Source organism: Neophocaena asiaeorientalis, unplaced genomic scaffold, assembly GCF_003031525.2.
Source record: "Neophocaena asiaeorientalis asiaeorientalis breed wild unplaced genomic scaffold, Neophocaena_asiaeorientalis_V1.1 scaffold127, whole genome shotgun sequence".
NCBI classification, from domain to species: domain Eukaryota; kingdom Metazoa; phylum Chordata; class Mammalia; order Artiodactyla; family Phocoenidae; genus Neophocaena; species Neophocaena asiaeorientalis.
Genome location: NW_020175414.1, coordinates 5,656,721 through 5,675,057, shown reverse-complemented (window position 1 = coordinate 5,675,057; position 18,337 = coordinate 5,656,721). Strand labels below are relative to the sequence as shown.

The 18,337-nt window shown below is 37.7% G+C and overlaps 1 protein-coding gene across 1 annotated transcript in view; it reads left to right on the top strand.

Annotated features, from left to right (window-relative positions):
• Positions 1–18,337, top strand: part of DIAPH3 (diaphanous related formin 3) — a 408,148-nt gene that overhangs the window by 74,808 nt on the left and 315,003 nt on the right. The window contains 2 exon segments of the mRNA XM_024767214.1: positions 1–148; positions 873–987. The exon segment at positions 1–148 is cut by the window's left edge and continues 42 nt beyond it. Coding sequence (XP_024622982.1) covers positions 1–148; positions 873–987 — 263 coding nt within the window.

Here is an 18,337-nt window from a genome sequence, read left to right as displayed (position 1 = left end):
ATTTGGTGGTGGTCCTGTGCCTCCACCACCTCACCTGGGATTTCTCTGTGGACGAACCTCTCCTCCGCCACCAACCCTGCCTTTTGGGTTAAAACCAAAGAAAGAATTTAAACCAGAGACCAGCATGAGAAGATTGAATTGGTTAAAGGTAAAACAGAAATAAATAGAGAAATAATACTGTTACCTAGATTAAAACTTAAATATTATTGTATTTAGTTTCCAATGGGATCCCTATTCAAAATGACATTAAATAAACAGGCATTATTTTAAATAAAAATGTTGAGTCAAAGCCCTTTGCTATTGACTAAAGCTCTCTGGTTTATAAATTGGGTAGGAATTGATGTTAGTTGTTACAATGGGATTTGATTGTAATTAAATTGCCAATTCAACATTATTGTGGTTATACTCTGTATTTTGAAGTGTTTTTCAAAAGTACCAAAAAAATAGTATTCTTAGGACCTTTTTTATATTGATAGCTATTGGGAAAAGTATTACTACTTGTCAGAAGTGGATAGTTAGTCGAGACATAGGAATTCTGAATCCTGCAGAATGATGGTTCCATGGTCACATAAATTGAGCATTGCTGAAGACTAGGAGAAGTATAATTGAGAAGAAACAAACTTCATTTCATTCAACTTCAAATTCCCAACTATTTGAGAGCGGAACCTTTTTTTTTTTTCTCCCTAATAACACATTAACTTCCTGCAGAACTTGTATTTCATTGAACATACTTTGGGAAAAAAATCTTACAGAGATTACTTCATAAACATCTGCTGGCAGCTCTGGGGCACTGGGTGTATACATGGTGATTGGGTGTGGGGGACAGATGAAGCACTCAACTGTGTGTGAATCTGTCTTCTCTCTGGCTGCAGATCAGACCTCAAGAAATGACTGAAGACTGTTTCTGGGTAAAAGCAAATGAAAATAAGTATGAAAATGTGGATTTGCTTTGTAAACTTGAGAATATGTTTTGTTGCCAACCAAAAGGTAAGTTTAATATCTTGGTTATTTGTTACTCTTAGTATTTTAATATTGTAACTTTTTATATGCTTACCTTTAGAAAGTATTATTTGTGTCATATAAATGGTATTTTTTATGTTACTAATGGATAAATGAATAATCCAATGAATAATCTGAAGTTAATTTTTTATATAGAGTATCAACTGAACAATTTTTAAAAAACAAATGATTTAATACAAAACTTAAAAAAATTTCTTTATAATACCTTCTTTGAAGATATTCTAAATTAGACTTTCGTAAAGGAGGGTATTTTCAGAGAAAATTTTGGTGTGAAAATTCCCTGTAGTCAATGAGAAATAGAAAAATGAAAACAAAATGTAAGTCTTCCTCTAGTCAGAATTTTCCCACCCTTTAATGTTACAGTGACTATTACATAATTAATTAGTATGACTCACACGGGATAGAAATATCAAATTTATAGAGCATCTTGAAAATTAGTTTGAAATAGAATCTATGAGTAGATTATAACATCTTTTCATTAAATGCAATGGAATTAATTTTCAAAAGCCGTCACAGATAGCTTTTACCTGTGCAGTGTGATTTTTCTCTTTTTAACAATTATATTTAGGAATTACTCTTGTCTGAAATTTGATTTTTTCTCATCCAGTGTCATGGGCCTACCACTTACGTTTCAGGGCTGATATGCACATATACTGTTCAGTTCATTTTTAAGTAACACATTTTAGGTTTGTAGTACAAGGCACTTAGGTCAGTCGTCATCTTTTTTTGTTTGTTTTAATTATTTTTTAAAATTATTATTATTAGTTTTTAAATTTTTGGCTGCGTTGGGTCTTTGCTGTGCGCGGGCTTTTCTCCATCTGGATGGAGATGGGAAGGCTTGGTATAGACAGAAGAATTGATTTCTTAAAGTGCCCACTGTGTACTAGGCACCATGCTAGATGCTTTATATACGTGATTTAACTTGATCATCACAGCGACCAAGGGATGTTGGCAGATAGCAAAAAAATCATTTGCTTTCCTTTGAAATGCTTTCTAAAATATAAATTAAAAACTTAAAAAAAATAATTGTAAGTTAGAAACTCTGAAAGGTAATTGTAAATTAGATTTCTAGAATTTGTGTTAAATCCAAAGCCTTTATCAGATATTTTGGAACACCATTGGTCTTGACCAAAATAGTAAAAATGATATATTTTGATCTTTGAAAACCAGGGGCATTTTCTTAGCAAGCTTACCATAGGAAAACTTGTGAAGTAAGCAGATCTTAATTTTATCTTTTGATTATGGAGAATCAAAATTTTCTTTGAATAAGATTAGTGCACTCTTCAGGCAATCAGGGAAAATATATGGCAGTTAAAATGTGTATTTACATGTAGAACACTTCAGAATTTCAGATTTCATAATCTGGAATTGATTAGTTTTCCCTCTGCTTTTCTAGTAGGTAGAAAGGGTGGTACCTAAAAGCTATTTAAGTAATTCTGGGATCCAGCTTCTCTATTTTTTTTCCCTCTTTACTCTGATTACTTTCTTAATTAATGAGGCTCAAAAGGGAAACTTGTTAGCATGTCTTTAATTTAGCTGTAGTGTTAGCCCTAAATGAAATAATTGGACCTTTAAAAAATTCTTGTCATCTAACTTTAGTCTTACGATTTAAGGTTGAAAAAAATCAACATATTTGCTCAATCTAATACTAGTTGTAAAGGTTAAGGTGAGGAAATAATGGTCCTTTTCTGAATATTCCATATTATCAGTGCCTCTCTGGATTGGTGCATGCATCCACACTGCCCTGAATCTCTCCTTGGTTTGACTTAGAGGCTGGCAGAGGCTATGACTTCTTTTCTCTCAGCTCAAATGCTGCTTCCTCTTTTCTGGTACAGTAGATGATATTTCCATGATCAACAGAAAGATAGGGAAGCCCAGGGTTGTAACGCGGGGCAGTGCCAACATTTCACAATGCCAACAGGTGGCGAGCTGAGAAGGTGACTATTTTTGGTTCGGATTTTAAGGAATAATTCCTAGAGAGCATTATTTGAGGAGCCTTAAGTGTTCTTTTTGGCATTATTAGTATTTCGTTAGAAAAGGCTATTCATTGCTGCTTTCAGAAAGACAGGATTTCAGTAGATATTTTATAGGAAAGGTCAGAAAGGAAGGTAAGAGAGGGGTGCTTAGAAAACTTGGACAAGACAGAGGGCTGGTGGATAGGTTGCTCCTTGTCTCTTTATTCGTGGCCTGGCTGCGAATATTTGCCTGTTTCACATGACACCAAAGGTTACTTTGAATCAATTTTGTCATTTCTGCAGAATTCAAAATTAAACCTATTATTCATTGTTGAGTTCCAGGTAGAAATATAGTTGCTCTCCACTCTCTAGCAGGCAGGGGGAGATAGAGGCACGGGCTGCTAGTTGATTGTCATCATTGGCTTGCATCACAATTTGGCAGGGAAGGACAAAGAATTCAGATTACTGAAGAGTTGTGGATTTCTAGAGAAAAGATTTTTTTAAACTTTTTTTTTAATTGAAGTACCTGTTTGGACTAAGAACCAGGGCTCTTTCTCTGACATAGTTGAATGTTCCATTCCAGGCATTTTAAATGGTAGATGCCAATCTTTGTGCTTCCTAAGCATTTGAAATTGGCAGAAAGGAAAAAGAAAGAAAGGAACTGAATCCAATAATCTAAAAAGAACCGTGGGATTTTCTCTCATGTTCTTTATTTTTTGTCCTAAGTATGGCTATTTATTTTACACTGCTTTAGGTTTATGAGACATTTAGGTTAAGATTGTTGGGTTTCAGAGGTCTCATAACCTGGGAGTTGGAAGAGGAAGAGGAACTAATAATCCCTATTGAGTACCTGTGGTATACCAGCCCTGAGCTGCATCTTCTTCATGTGACTTTGTTTAAACTTTACCACATCTCTGCTGAGGTTTTTCTCTTGGTCTACGATTGCAAAACAGTTCTAACTCCCCACAATAGCACCCTGCCCCACTGACTCATAGATGGAGCAAGATGTTCTTGGTAAGCGAGTTGGACATTCCCTCTTAACTCATGTTGCCCTTTATTATATTTCTTCCTTTTTTTCCAGTTAGATTTTACTTACTTTGCTTTCTAAACTAATCCTCTCCCTGTGACTTTTATAGCATTGCTTCAATGAAGCGTGCCTTGTGTCATACCTTTTTTTTTTTTTGCGGAGCACAGGCTCCAGACGCGCAGGCTCAGCGGCCATGGCTCACGGGCCTAGCAGCTCCGCGGCACGTGGGATCTTCCCGGACCGGGGCACGAACCCGTGTCCCCTGCTTCGGCAGGTGGACTCGCAACCACTGCGCCACCAGGGAAGCCCCCTTGTGTCATATCTTAAGGAGTACGGAAACCCCCCTCTAAGCCATTTCCTATGAAATCAACATTTTTTTTTCTGATTCAGTAGTATCATTTTCTTTTTTATACTTTATTTCCCTATTAAGTATCTCACTTTGCTTTCCTTGCTTCTCTCCATCCTAAACTTTTGAGATACATCTTAGCTTTCCATAGTTTAGATTCTTTTGAAAATAACATGTAGACATTTTTCCTGATCATCTTTTTCTTTTATTTTTCTCATCTGCCTCTTTAATTTCTTCTGCTTTTTCTCTTTATCCTATTTGGCTACCATTGTTCAAGTCGACAAGTATTTACAGGGGACACGTTGAATGTGAGGCCTTGTGTTTAGCACTGGGGACACTGTGGTGAGGGGCCCTGTACTCATGTTACTCTGTGGCCTTGGTGAAGTGCAGTCAAGTTCGCAGGTGAAGTCTGAGAACAAGGAGTGGGACAACCAGTACTGATCTTGATTGTAGAAAAGACTGCCATGTTTTACTGTCTCTGGCTTCTGTTAAGACTTAACAAGGTTATAAAAGAACATTGTTTGTATATCTCTCAGAAATTTAATCACAATGTTCATATACTATATTGAACATTTGGTATCATCAAAATAATGCTAATGACCTGCATATTTTTTACCAGAGTGGAAGCATCTGTTGGTTAATTTTTACAGGCTGTTGGAAAATGGATTAACGTATACTAACGGGTTATTGGTGTTGGATTTATGGACTAAAATTAATATTAATTACTTTCATTATTCACAAACTGTTAACTTAATAGGGATTAAAGGGCTTTCTGAAAGTATATGAATAGTCTAATTCTCATAGACTGATTTATTATGAAAATGTGATTCCACAATTGTTAGCTTTCTGAAGTAATCAAATTTTATAACAGGTGCATCATATTTGCCAGATAGGGCCAATAAACTGGTTTATAAATAATTTCTCAACTGAACAGTTATGGCATATGGAAACAGTTAATGGATTATGTACTTAAAAACAAATCAAGCTTCGATTTCTGACATCATAGTTCAGTGGACAAAGTATTAGGGTAGGGAGTGATAAACCATGGAGTATCCCAGTGACTTGGCTGTGTTCAGTTTGTTGCTTTGTATCTGAAACACAATTTATTCCTCTGTATGAACCAAAGTGTATAAAAAATCCTGAACTACCTCAGAAGCCTACATTAAAGTGAACAATATAATTTATAACAGAAGTATGGTTCTTGAGAGCATGTTAATATAGAGATGATGCTAAAATGAATGTAACATATCTTCAACATCTTAAAGGTTTCTGAAAAGACATTTGACAAACACTAGTTTGGGAAGATTGGACAGGAAGTCAGTGGCAAATTAAATATTTCTCTAGGGATTTATTTTGGTTCTTGTCTGTGGCTGAATCTGGAAAGAACTTAAGGAAATTATGAGATAGGTCAGGAATGTCTTGCTTGTTTCACCATTAGAGAGTATCTCATTGTTACCAATTATATTCTCTGTTGGGTTGCAAAAGAAACAGAAATTTATCCTGAAAGCTTTAGAGAAATAAAACCTATAGAGAGAGCATAAAGAAAGGGGTTATTTAGGTTGGAGCCACAGGCAACTTTCAAGTCCACAAAATGCTTCAGTTACACACTTAGTTACCCAGCATATCTTTGGCATGGTGTGATAGAAGGTTTAAAGGTCCCTGTAAATAGGCATGTTTCTTATATATTGTACTGATGCTATAAACAGAAAAAGAGGAGGCTTGGACTTGTATGTATTGTATTGGGGGGGGTATGCCCATAAACATGGCTTTTTTTCTTTCCTTTTTTCTATTCTCTTTTTTTCTTCTTCCACTGGAGAAAAGAATGGTATTAGGGCACTGGATTCAACTAGTGTCACTTGACTAGTGGTAGATTGGGGGATGCTGTCTCTCTTCCATATTACAAGTAGCTCATCATGGTATTTTAATTCTGGTAGCAGTTTTCAGTGGTGCGCCTGTAGCTGTCAAACCTTAACAAAATTGTAAGGTCATTACATGCCATTGTCATCGCTTAGGATTTTGTCTCTTAGGATTTCTCTTCCATTTCCTGCATTTCCTTCTTCTGTCTTCTTCCCCATTTACCCTGGCATCTCTTGTTGCCCTCTGATTGCTCAAAGTGCATTTTTCGTCTGCCTTGTCTGCAGTATGTTCTATCACTCAGCACTCCTACTCATAGTTAGGGCACACCATTGTTCTTCTGAAAATATAAATGAGGCTCCTCCTTCTGAATGTGCTATTTTAATCTTACAGTAGTATTTTGTAAATCTGGCCATTCACTTCCTCTCTTCTCTACTCTCTCTGACCCCCATGCCCTCCTCCACACACACCACTTGCCAGGCTTGGAAGAGAGAGAATCACATGGAGTTAGCACTGTACCTGGATCCATCCCTGGAGCACAAGGAGGGAGTGGGATCATGGTAGGAGAGTCATAAGGTGATAAGCGCTTCTTGCTGTATTCTATGCTATAGGAATTTGATATTAAATAAACAGTGTAGTAAATTCTTTTGTAACAGAAAAAAAAACTTTCTGTGTAAATAACTTTATTGTAATTTTATAACTTTGAATTTCATAACTTAGGTTTGGAGGTGATTATATATTCATGTGTTTAGGTAAGCTGGGTGGTGGTGTTGTTGTTTTCTTGGTCCCTCAAGGTTAGGTCATTTGGGCATATGCTCTGATACCTTGAACATGTTCTGTGTTTACCACAAGCTTTCATGGCTGTCATGGCATCTGAGGAGAATGCCAGTTTAGAGACCTTTGCTTATCACAGCTCTGACTTGTCTGAGTAGGTGTCTGTGCCTTAAAAGAATGGGTATTTCAAAGTCAGACACACACTACACCAGGAGTTCTTAACTTGAGGCCTATGAACTTGGCTAAGAAAAAAAAAAATTTAGCATCATCACTTTCATTAACCTCTAACTGAAATTTAGATTTTCCTTCAATGATAAATATAGGCAACAAACGCAGCAGTACCTATGTCATTTCTACCTGTAAGGTTCATACGTACTTTCATATCACATGAGAATTGCTTCAGGTACATTGAAATATCATTGAAACTCATCACTACTTCAAAATTAGAGTAGTTATTAGACCTGCAGCTAGACCTTGTTACTTAAGACATTAATAAAGAAGCATATTTTGTCTGTTGGGTCCTCCAGGAAGCAGATGCTGAGATGCTGACGTGCAGGAGGGTTTTTTTAAAGGGGCAAGGGATGGGTAATGTATGTGTAAGGTAAAGGCAGTTGAGAGCAGGACTAGGCAGGAAGAACCTGGGACTGTGATGCAAATCTGAGAAATTTTCTCAGCCAGTGCAGCTGGGAGGGAGTGCTGGAGCCCAGAATGCCTGTCAGAGGAGTCCCAGGTTGGGCCGTGATGGCCAGGCCTGGTTACTTCTGCCGTGCTCAGTCCTTGGCTGGGGCTCCAAAACTGAGGAGGGTCCTGAGGGTGCTCATGGCTTGGAGCCTGTCAGCTAAGTGTGTTCCTTTGTAACCGAGTGGAAAGTTCTTTCCTAAAGGGAGATCTGAGCAGTCCATCTCCATGGTTGCCATACATGTTTGTTACCAGTCCATAAACAGTGCATTTTAATAACTGCGTTCGAGAACAATTTGCTTCCTTTGAAATCTTATGTATTTAAATTACACATTTAAAAATTATTCTGAGAAGGGGTCCACTTCTCTGATTGCCGATGGGGCTCCATGGCAAAAAAGGTTAAGGACCCTGCTGCAGCACGTAGAGGTGGGAGTGAGGTGGAGGTCAGGGGCCTCGCCTCAACTGCTGCCTATTCACAGGTATGTGGTTTTTGGGTTTGTTTGTTTTGTAATTTAAAGGGCTAGCTAGTGTGTTATTTGTAATGAGATATTTTATCCAGCTTAGAATAAGTTTTTATGGTGGTTCCAACATCTGGCCATCCATTTTTAAAATCCATGTTAACAGGCCATAATGCATTTGTTAATAAAAGCATATATCAAAAATGGAAAAAATAGAAAACTTATTCCCTAATTAGACAGTAACAAAACAACAGTATTAATAATGTGTCTTTCTTTTTAGCAGTTATGTTTACTTCATTTATATCGTTTTATTTGCTCCTCAAAACAATTCTGCAAAGGGCCCCAGGCAAATGTTGTATACATTTTATCAGTAAGAAAAAGTTGTGCTCTTCAAGTGAAGTTCAGCTAAAAGGAGCCGCCACTGTGAATGGAATACAGATCTGAGTCTAAAGCCATTGCTCCTTCTGCTATGCCATGCTGCTTCTCTGATTAAAAGAAATCCTATTATGTTTTATTTAAAGTGCTCTTCTTTGATTTAAAATAATTTTCCTCTCATCTCCTGCCACCTTACCACTGCCCCACAGCAGTTCATCCTCATCCCACAATTTATATTAAAGGCTTTAAAAACCTGCCGTTTTTTATTAAGACCATCTTTCATCATTTGGTACCTCTCTTTACTTCTGTAAGTATTTGAACTGTAAATACTAACATCACGCTGTGGAGTCTGCAGGAGAAGTGAGGTACTGTGGAATCCACCTATAAGTGTGCGACCCCAGCCCTTACAGCTGTAGGTCTTTCCTCTCTAAAATGGGGGAGATAAGATCCAGCTCATAAGTTTATTGTGAGGATTATATGATGAATATTTTAAAACATATTTTGCAATGCCCAGTTCATTGTAGCAGCAGTTGTGGCTCGCGGGCTCTAGAGTGCAGACTCAGTAGTTGTGGCGCACGGGCTTAGTTGCTCCGTGGCATGTGGGATCTTCCCGGACCAGGCCTCAAACCCTTGTCCCCTTCACTGGAAGGTGGATTCTTAACCACTGTGCCACCAGGGAAGTCCCTGGCCTTATTTCCAAATAAAGCTTTCTAAACCATGAAACTGCTCTGTGAATGGACCTATGTTAATAGCCACTTAGGAAGACTTTTAGAATACTGGTCTATACCTCTTGTTTCTTTCATTTTTGTGTACATCTTAACTGTCAAATGCTTTATTAAGTTTCTGTAGGGAAGGATCTGTTGAATCAGGAATAAATGTAAAGACCTGTTTGGGATTTTATTTCCCTCTTTTTTTAAAAGTTTTTCTGTGTTTTTTTTTTTTTCTTTCAGTTTATGTCATTAGTGGAGCTGGTACCCATTAATGGAGCTGGTGTGCAATTTCATGAACTTTAAAAATTGAAAAATTTAACTTTGTTTTTCTTGGTGTGATTCTGTTTTAGAGCATTGAGCTGATGATTCGAGAGTGATCTTGGAAAGCTCATTCATTTCTTTATAAAACCTTACTGGATCTTCGACAGGCGGACTCTCAACCACTGTGCCACCAGGGAAGCCCAATAATTCATTATTTTTGACACTTATTTACAGTTTCAACCTAACGAGGATGGTACGGACGGCTTAATGTCATTGTGGAACTGGGGCGCATTAAGGCGTAGGGAACCTTTAGTTGATAGGCAAATAAGAGTACCAAGTAGAGCTGATGGCCTAAATTCCCCCCAGGGTTTGCAGGAAGAATGATAACTGTTCATTTTCTTCGTTTCATAGAGTGTTAGCATGATGTTCACAGGAGAGAGAATTTCTCAAGAATAGGTTACTCCTCCAGCTCTGTGATGTAAGCTAAAGAAATTATTTAGGTCAACTGTATGCAATTGTATTTTATACATATGGTTTAGCCTAACTCTTGTTTCCTGAACTGATGACAAACTAAGGAAATACATGAACAGATGTCTAGAACTTAATTGAAAATGGGTGTTGGTATTTCTTCTTCTCTGACAGCCTGTCTAGTAATAGATAGGGGAGGCAAAACTCTTGAAGTGAAAAGTGTTTATCTTAGAATGACTCACGGCCCCCAAATCTAAGATTGGATGGTGAACTTAGAAACTTACATGCTGCATTCGTGTATGTAAATCGATCTTTTCTGGTGACTCTGTGAGAAAGTTTGCCTGCGGGAGACAGTACCCAGTTAAAAGTGATTTAAAAGGGAAGTCTGGTGGTTGGTAGTCCCAGAGTTAGTAAATTCAGTATCCCAGTGATGTCAGGACTCTAGGTTGGCTTCTCATCCGTTTTCCTCTCTTTCCCTCCAGTTTCAGCATAGTTTATCTGGCAAAGGTGGGAGGAATTATTATGCTCACAGGTGGGGCTTTGTCTTAGTTTTTTATTGCTGCTCTAACAAATTACTCCAAATTTAGCAGCTTAAATAACGCAAATTTACCATCTTACAGTTCTGTAGGTTAGTCTCACTGGGTTAAAATCAAGGGCTATGTTCTGGAGGCTCTCAGGAGAATCTGTCCCTTGCCTTTTCCAGCTTCCAGAGGCTGCCCACATTCCTCAGTCTGTGGCCTCCTTCTAGATTCTTCAAAACCAGCAGCAGTGAGCTGAGTCTTCCCCACCTGATTTCCTTGAGTACATGCTTCTCAGATTCTGACCTATGTCAGGAGAGGTTCTTTAAAGACTCATGTGATTAAATTGGGCCCATCTGGATCGTCCAGGAGACTCTCCTAATCTTAGGGTCTTTAACCTTAACCACACTGGCAAAGTTCCCTTTTCCATGTAAGGTAAGATATTCACAGACTCCAAGGATTAGGACGTGGACACTTCTGACAGAGGACGGGTTTGGGATAACTGGATGCCATAAAATTGCAGCATTTCACAAGGTACTTGGCCCTGTTGATTCCGCTCATTAAAATTATGCCAGTCTCCTTTAGCCCTGCATTCCCTTTATAGGAATGCCATTTTTGGGTCCTGGGGCATTTTGGCTTAACTGTTTAAATCATTTGTTCTGTTCACTAAATGTTTATTGAGCTTTGGATCTTTACTAATCACACCAACATATGTTTTTGTTACCACAGCCAAGTGCCTTTCCGGAGTTTTAGAAAAAATCCTCATATCATGTCTTAAGTGCCAGGAGTGATTTTTCCTCTTCTTTATTTAAATATACTATATTAAATTAATGTGAAAAGGTATCACAGCCTACTGTATATTTTCCAGTTTGTAATGTATACTATTAATTTCATTTTTTCTAAGATGTTAGTAAATTCTGTATATATGTTTTTACTTAATTTTTTTTTTTTCCAAGCCAGAAATACCCTTCAAAAAGCTAGGGTAAAGAACCACTGGTATTTAAAAACAAATTGGTTCTTGACTTTCACTTGTTACTATGTAAGGAAGAAAGAAAGACTGGTTCTAATTTAGAAAAAGAAATGTGTTATATTTTATACATTATAAACTTGTGGGAGATGACTGTTTCTATATTGCCTTGTTGAAAAACTTAATTCCCTCACCTTAAAGTTTAATTATATTTTAAAATACAGATTGTTACTCTTGTTTTACGATGTTTCACAACATTTTTATCTGAATCATATTTATTATATTTATGTAATATTTATATATTTATAAATATTTATATAATATTTATATAATAGGGACCTTTTCCTAGTCCAAATATTACTCAGACCTAATACGAACATACAGTTTCATTACAGGCTGGGAAATGTTATTATAATTGCATATTTCACTGGATAATTTAAATACAATATATAAAAAGTTTATTTTAATTGGAAAAATTTCACCACTGAGGGATATCACATTTATCAAAAGATCTAATACAACCACATTTCACACAAAGTAAGCAATTTATTTTAATTTAACTGTTGGCTCAGTTACTTGCCAGTCTACTCTTCTGTCATCGTATTGTCTGAGACTTTTTCCTCCTGAAGCAGGGCTCTTCTCCCTTCTTTAATCTTCTTTTCTTTTTCAATTAGAGAACCAATTATTTTTGAGGGTTTCACAGGTCACAATGGGATAGTTTGGCGTTCTTGGTCCCGTTAGTGTAAGATTCAACCCAGAAGCGTTGAAATAGCCAGTGGGATAATTGTGTTTGTTTTTAAATGATGGACATTAGTTTTCAGAGCTTTTAAGTTTTTGTTTAAAAATTATCCTTTTTCTGAATAATATTTTTTAATTTTCCCAAGTTTTATTTAACTTCATTTAAAATCTTATCTATCTGTAAAAGTGAATATGAGTTTTTAAAATTGACCAGTCATTTGTATTTCCATTAAACTTAAGCAGATTTATCTGCTTTTAATACCAATAGCAAGGAAAACTGCAGTTTGTATCAACTTCAGTGTGGTAACAGTACTTTTGTAATAGAATTTACTCTATATGTGTGTATACATACATATATGTATATATACACATATATGTATATATCTGAAAGAATACTGTTCTGTAGACTAGGCAATCCAAAAATGACTAATCAGTGGATTACTGTTTTTTTCTTTTTTAGCTATCATTTTTCCTCAGCAGGATTGTTGAGTGCAGAGAATGCAACTGACATGATGGTCCCATGCCCACTTTTGTATCTCTGAGGTGTGCTTTGTCAAAAGAGCCATTTTCGTCAGTGTGTTCTTCATGAATAAGCATAACCTACAATGTCAGTAAATCAAAATTTCTCATTATTCTTTTTTTTTTTTTTTTTTTTGTTTCTTTTTTTTGCGGTACGCGGGCCTCTCACTGTTGTGGCCTCTCCCGTTACAGAGCACAGGCTCCGGACGCGCAGGCTCAGCGTCCATGGCTCACGGGCCCAGCCGCTCCGCGGCATGTGGGATCTTCCCGGACCGGGGCACGAACCCGCGTCCCCTGCATCGGCAGGCAGACTCTCAACCACTGCGCCACCAGGGAAGCCCTCATTATTCTTGATTATTCTAGAGTTATAAGAAGGCTAGAACAGCTGGTGGAAGCAAACAAGAATGAGAGAAAGGAACTGACTTACAAAGTAAAGAAGTGGGTGCTTGCTCAGCTCCTAAATGGGCCCGGTCTTCACATTATAAGAGTTAGTGTGAGAAGCTGTTGCCTGGAGAAGTTAAAAATCTAATCCTCAAGGTAGCATCATTAGAAAGAAGTTGAAAGTCAAGGGTTTACTTCTTAACTTCATGCCTCATGTTCGTTCCTCTCTCTCCTGTTGGGACACTAGAGAAAAGGAGGGAGGGAAAGGCATGGGAGCATGTTGGGGGGAGCCTGGGTTGAAGTCGATACGCATCGGTGTGGAAATGACCTTGAGACCAGCTACCGTGACTAACAGTTCAGCATAATGACGTATCTTCTGTTTTGGTCCTTTAAACTTTAGAAGCCATGATAGCCATTTCACTCATTATGTACTTTCTTCAAATCTTTTTTTTTGTATTGTTTTCTCATAGTCGGCCATGGCTCAGTGGCCATGGCTCATGGGCCCAGCCGCTCCGCGGCATGTGGGATCTTCCCGGACCGGGGCACGAACCCGTGTCCCCTGCATCGGCAGGCGGACTCTCAACCACTGCGCCACCAGGGAAGCCCAGTCTTTCTGTTTTTAAGACAGTAATATAAACTGTCTTCAGATTTATCGTCCCTACAGGTCTCCCACATGTGCATTCATTCTAAGGGATTAAAAGAAAAAAGACCTTCCCTGTCTGGCATTTGTAGCCTTCTGCATAGGTCCAAATTGTATTTTTAGCTGTATACTTCTTGCTATTTTTCTATTCTACACAGCATTCTCTGGTAAATTTGGTCTACTTTTTCCATTAAATTTGGCCATGCATTGCATTGCCTCTCTCTGTGTCATCACTTACTCTGAATGTTTTAATTTGCAGTCCCTACCCATTCTTTATCTCCTAGGAAAATTCCCCATGGGAGCCTGTGCTGCCTTGTTGCCGATGTGTCCTTCACCAGGTTAGCACTGGAGAGCCTGCCTGGCCTCCACCTCTGTGCAGCCATCCTGTCTGCCGTTACATGGGCCAGCCCTTTCTGCTGGGAGAGGGCTGAAGCTTTGGAAACCACTCTCACTCCTGCTCCTCTGCTTTCTCACTTCCTTGCTACACTGCAGTCACACTGGAGAGCCTCTGTGATTCATCTCAGACATAACGGGTAGACTCCTGCCTTGGGCTCTTTCCTGCCTGGAGCACTGTTGTTCCAGGTGTCTGCTCGAGTCAGCCCCTTACCACCTCCAAGTCTTGATTTAAATGTCACCTTCTCAATGAGGCTCCTGTACTTACCCCCAGTTTAGTACTGCCACACTGCCTGTGTTTGCCCACAACCTCTCCAACCCAACTCTCCCTACCTTGTTTTTCTTTTTTTAAAATACCATTTATCACCTTCTAACATATTGTTTATTACTTATTTAGTAGGTATACATTTGTCTTTTTCTCTCTCCGCACCAATTGGAATTTAAACTCCTTTAGGAGAGGGATCTTTGTTTCGTCCTAAGTACCTAAGGAACTGCCTGGCACCTAGTGGGCACCAAATTAATGTTGGCTGAAATTAATGTTTTTTTATTCCTTTAAAGCAGAAATATAATAATTTCAACCTCCTCAAGCAAACTGTCTTTTTTCACTTTAAGCAAATAGGAATTTTGGAAGGAGAGTAGAATTATTTAAATGATCTAGATTCCAATTAACTCTACCACTGATGACTTTAGCTCTAAGTGAATAACAGGCTAAATTAGGTAAAAAATACAGAGAATAATGAAGGTGGTTGAGAGTGGGGTAAGTTCAGAATCTAGATGCTAAAATGCTTCACCCTTTTTTCCTGTTTTAGCAGCAAGAATCTGTATAAGAAGGAGGAAAAAGTTTAGGTAAATTCTGTTATCGTTGGATGGACCTTGATTTGATGTCTACAAACCCCAGGAATAACTGTTAGCAAACAGATTGTAACACATTTTATTGTTCTTAGTTTTTTTTTTCCTTAAAATCGCTCCTTTGTTGAGTATTGATTTTTTTATAGTTGTTGTTAATTGAGGTACAATTCACATCACATAAAATTAACCAAAGTATACAATTCAGTGGCATTTAGTACATGTGCCACCACCCCCTCTATCTAGTTACAGATGATTTGCATCAGTCCAAAGTAAAACCCTGTACCATTAACCAGTTTCTCCCCATTGTCTCTTCCCTCCAGCCCTAGCAACCACCAGTCTGTTTTCTGTCTCTGAATTGATCTAAGCTGGGTGTTTGATTTAGATGGGATCATGCCATACGTGGCCTTTTGTATCTGGCTTCTTTCAGCTATCAGTTTTGAGAATCGTCCACATTGTAACATATATCACTACTACGTTCCTTTTAATGGCTGCATAATATTCCCTTGTATGTATTATACCATAATTTGTTTATCCATTCTTTCTTTGATGGATTTGTGCTGTTTCCTCCTTTTGGCTATTGTGAATAGTGCTGCTCTGAACATTTTTGTACGTGTATTTGTTTGAGTACCTGATTTCAACCCTTTTGGGTTGATTTTTTTTGAGTGGAATTGCTGTATCCTATGGTAATTCTATGTTTAGTTTTTTGAGGAACTGCCAGCTGTTTTCCAAAGCAGCTGAATTACTTTATATTCCCACCAGCAACATACAGGGGTTCCAGTTTCTCTACACCCTTGCTAATATTTCTTTTTCTTTCTTTTTTTTTTTGATATAAATAATATTTAAATATAACAAGTTTATTGAGTGAAATGTGGTATAGGATTCAAAGGTATTATAACTGGGAAGCTTGCAATTTTACATGAAAGATAAATGTTTTATGGGTTATTCTGTATTATAACTATAAAGTATTATATGTGTGTTAGTAATCAAGCAACAAAATATTACTTAATTTTTATTAAAATTATGTAAAGATAATTCACTTAACTATTTAAACTGCTATAAAACTATTATGTTAGAGAAAATTTAGAAGTGGCTGAAAGAAAAAATACTACCCTAAACTCTACTACCTTACTTGAATTAATTATAGGATTTGACTGTATTTCCTTTTATCCTTTCAACATTTGTATATGCAGTATAATTTTTTGTTACTTTCATACATACTTTCTATGCTAAGTAGCTTTTATCATATCTTGACTGACCATATTACATCAAGTCATTATATCACAACTATTAGACATATTTAAAAATCTGTTGATTTACACTGGGGTAATTAGAAAAGACCTTATGAAGGAGGTAGCTTCACCTTGCTGACCCCATACATAATTCATTTCTTGGCTTATGTGTCATTTTCTTAGAGACATGCCTTCTCTAGCTTCCCAGATTAGGGTAGATCCCTTTGTAATTCAGTCCCACATTGCCCTTTGTTTTTCATTCATTACACTGGTTTGTGATTCAAGTAAAATTCATATCTGTTTGTTTATTTAATGTTTCTTTTCCTATTAGATTGTAATCTTTCCATGTGCAGATACATGTCTTCTCCCTATTGCATTCCCTTTACTCAGGCCAGTGTCTGATGTTAATTGTGCCTTATAAGCCAGTTGGATGGATGAGTGAATGAACACGCAAGGAGAGGGAGCTGAAACTGTGAACATGTTTGCTGGGCACGTTTGGCAAATATGTAGGCTTGGAAGTTAAGAGTACTGATGGAGTGTACTTCAGTCTTTGTGGGGATGGGGAGATGGATGGGGCAATGATGAACCTGGAAGATGAACCTGGAAAGAGGTTCATGTCACTCATTTATATATATTAAGTTAATAATTTAAAATATTAAATATATTAAATTCTATCACAAAGGTTGGACTGTTTTGAATAAATGTATAACATGATATAATCTATGCTTTGGCATGAAAATTCAGTATCGAGCTGCTCTGTGACATAGAAAGTCCAGGGGCTGGAATATCAGAGACTAATTTAATTACCAGGGGATTGGTGATGAAGTCCTGAATCTAGGATACTTCCATGGGAATGCATACATATGAGAGAGATTTGTGGATGTATAATCAACCAAGTTTAGATAATCATTAGCTGATGGACTTTGGAAAGAATTGTAGAACCATGGGGTAATTTAGGTTTATAGCATGAATTAGGCTGGTGTCTATAGATTCTAGGCTGAAGACAAATGGGTTTTTATCCAGTTGACTTGAGATGCTGTTATGGATCTCCAGCATAGGGTGGCAAAGCTTTTCTATAAAAGGTGAAATAGTAACTATTTTAGTCTCTGTGGGCTTATAGCTTCTGTCATACTTATGCCCCTGTGCTGTTGTAGTACAGAAGTAGCCACAGACCCTATTTTAACTGTTGGTCATGGCTGTGTTCCAGTTAATAATTTGTTTACAAAACAAGTGGCAGATGGGCCTTAGCCCATGGGCCTATGGTTTGCTGACCCCTGGGTTATGTTACTGAGGTCTTATTTTAGATCATATTGAATATTATTAAAGCATAGTGGATCCCAATGTAGGTTATGTGATTTCCTTCAACAAGGATCACTAATTGGAAATAGGACTGCAGAAACGGACATTGTATTTACTTAGGTTTGGTGATCCACCTCCCACACATTTGTGGTTAAATGTCAAATAAGCAAGACGGAAAAGACATAGTAGGAGCTACCTTAAGAAGTTTGAACTGGAAATCTAAGGTGGGTGGTGAAAGAAATAAAGGCTGGTGGAGTGTCAGAGGGAAACTAGGTAGAACTACAGGGTTAGAGATTTTATGAATGCTAAGAGCAGGTTTCTTAGACATGAGAAGAGTAGAAAACTGTGGAACATTAAGTGCTGTGTCTTGGAATGCAGTTAAGTCCCCTACATACAAACCTTAACGTTGTGAACTTTCAAAGATGTGAATGTGCATTTTGTTCCAGCAAGGAACCAGAACCTGTGCCATCAATGTCAGGCGTGAGTGAAATTGCAGCTTGTCCTCTGTCTCCTATTGCTGATGATCCTTCAGCTCTACCATCTCCCACCTCCTCCCCCTCCTCCAGTCAGTAACTCTTCTTGCCTGTTTGCTCAATGCCAGCTCCTGTATGCCAGCTGTTGTACTGTACCACTGTACTTTTCAAGGTACTGTAAGATTAAAAATGTTTCATTTTTTGTGTTTGTTTTTTATATATTATTTGTGTGAAAAGTATTATAAACCTCTTACAGTACAGTACTGTGAAGCCAATTGTGTTAGTTGGGTACCTAGGCCAGCTTTGTTGGACTTACGAACAAATTGGACTTATGAATGAGCTCTCGGAATGGAGCTCGTAGGGGACTTACTATAAAAACCTTGCAGAGATAGGTCTAATTCTAAC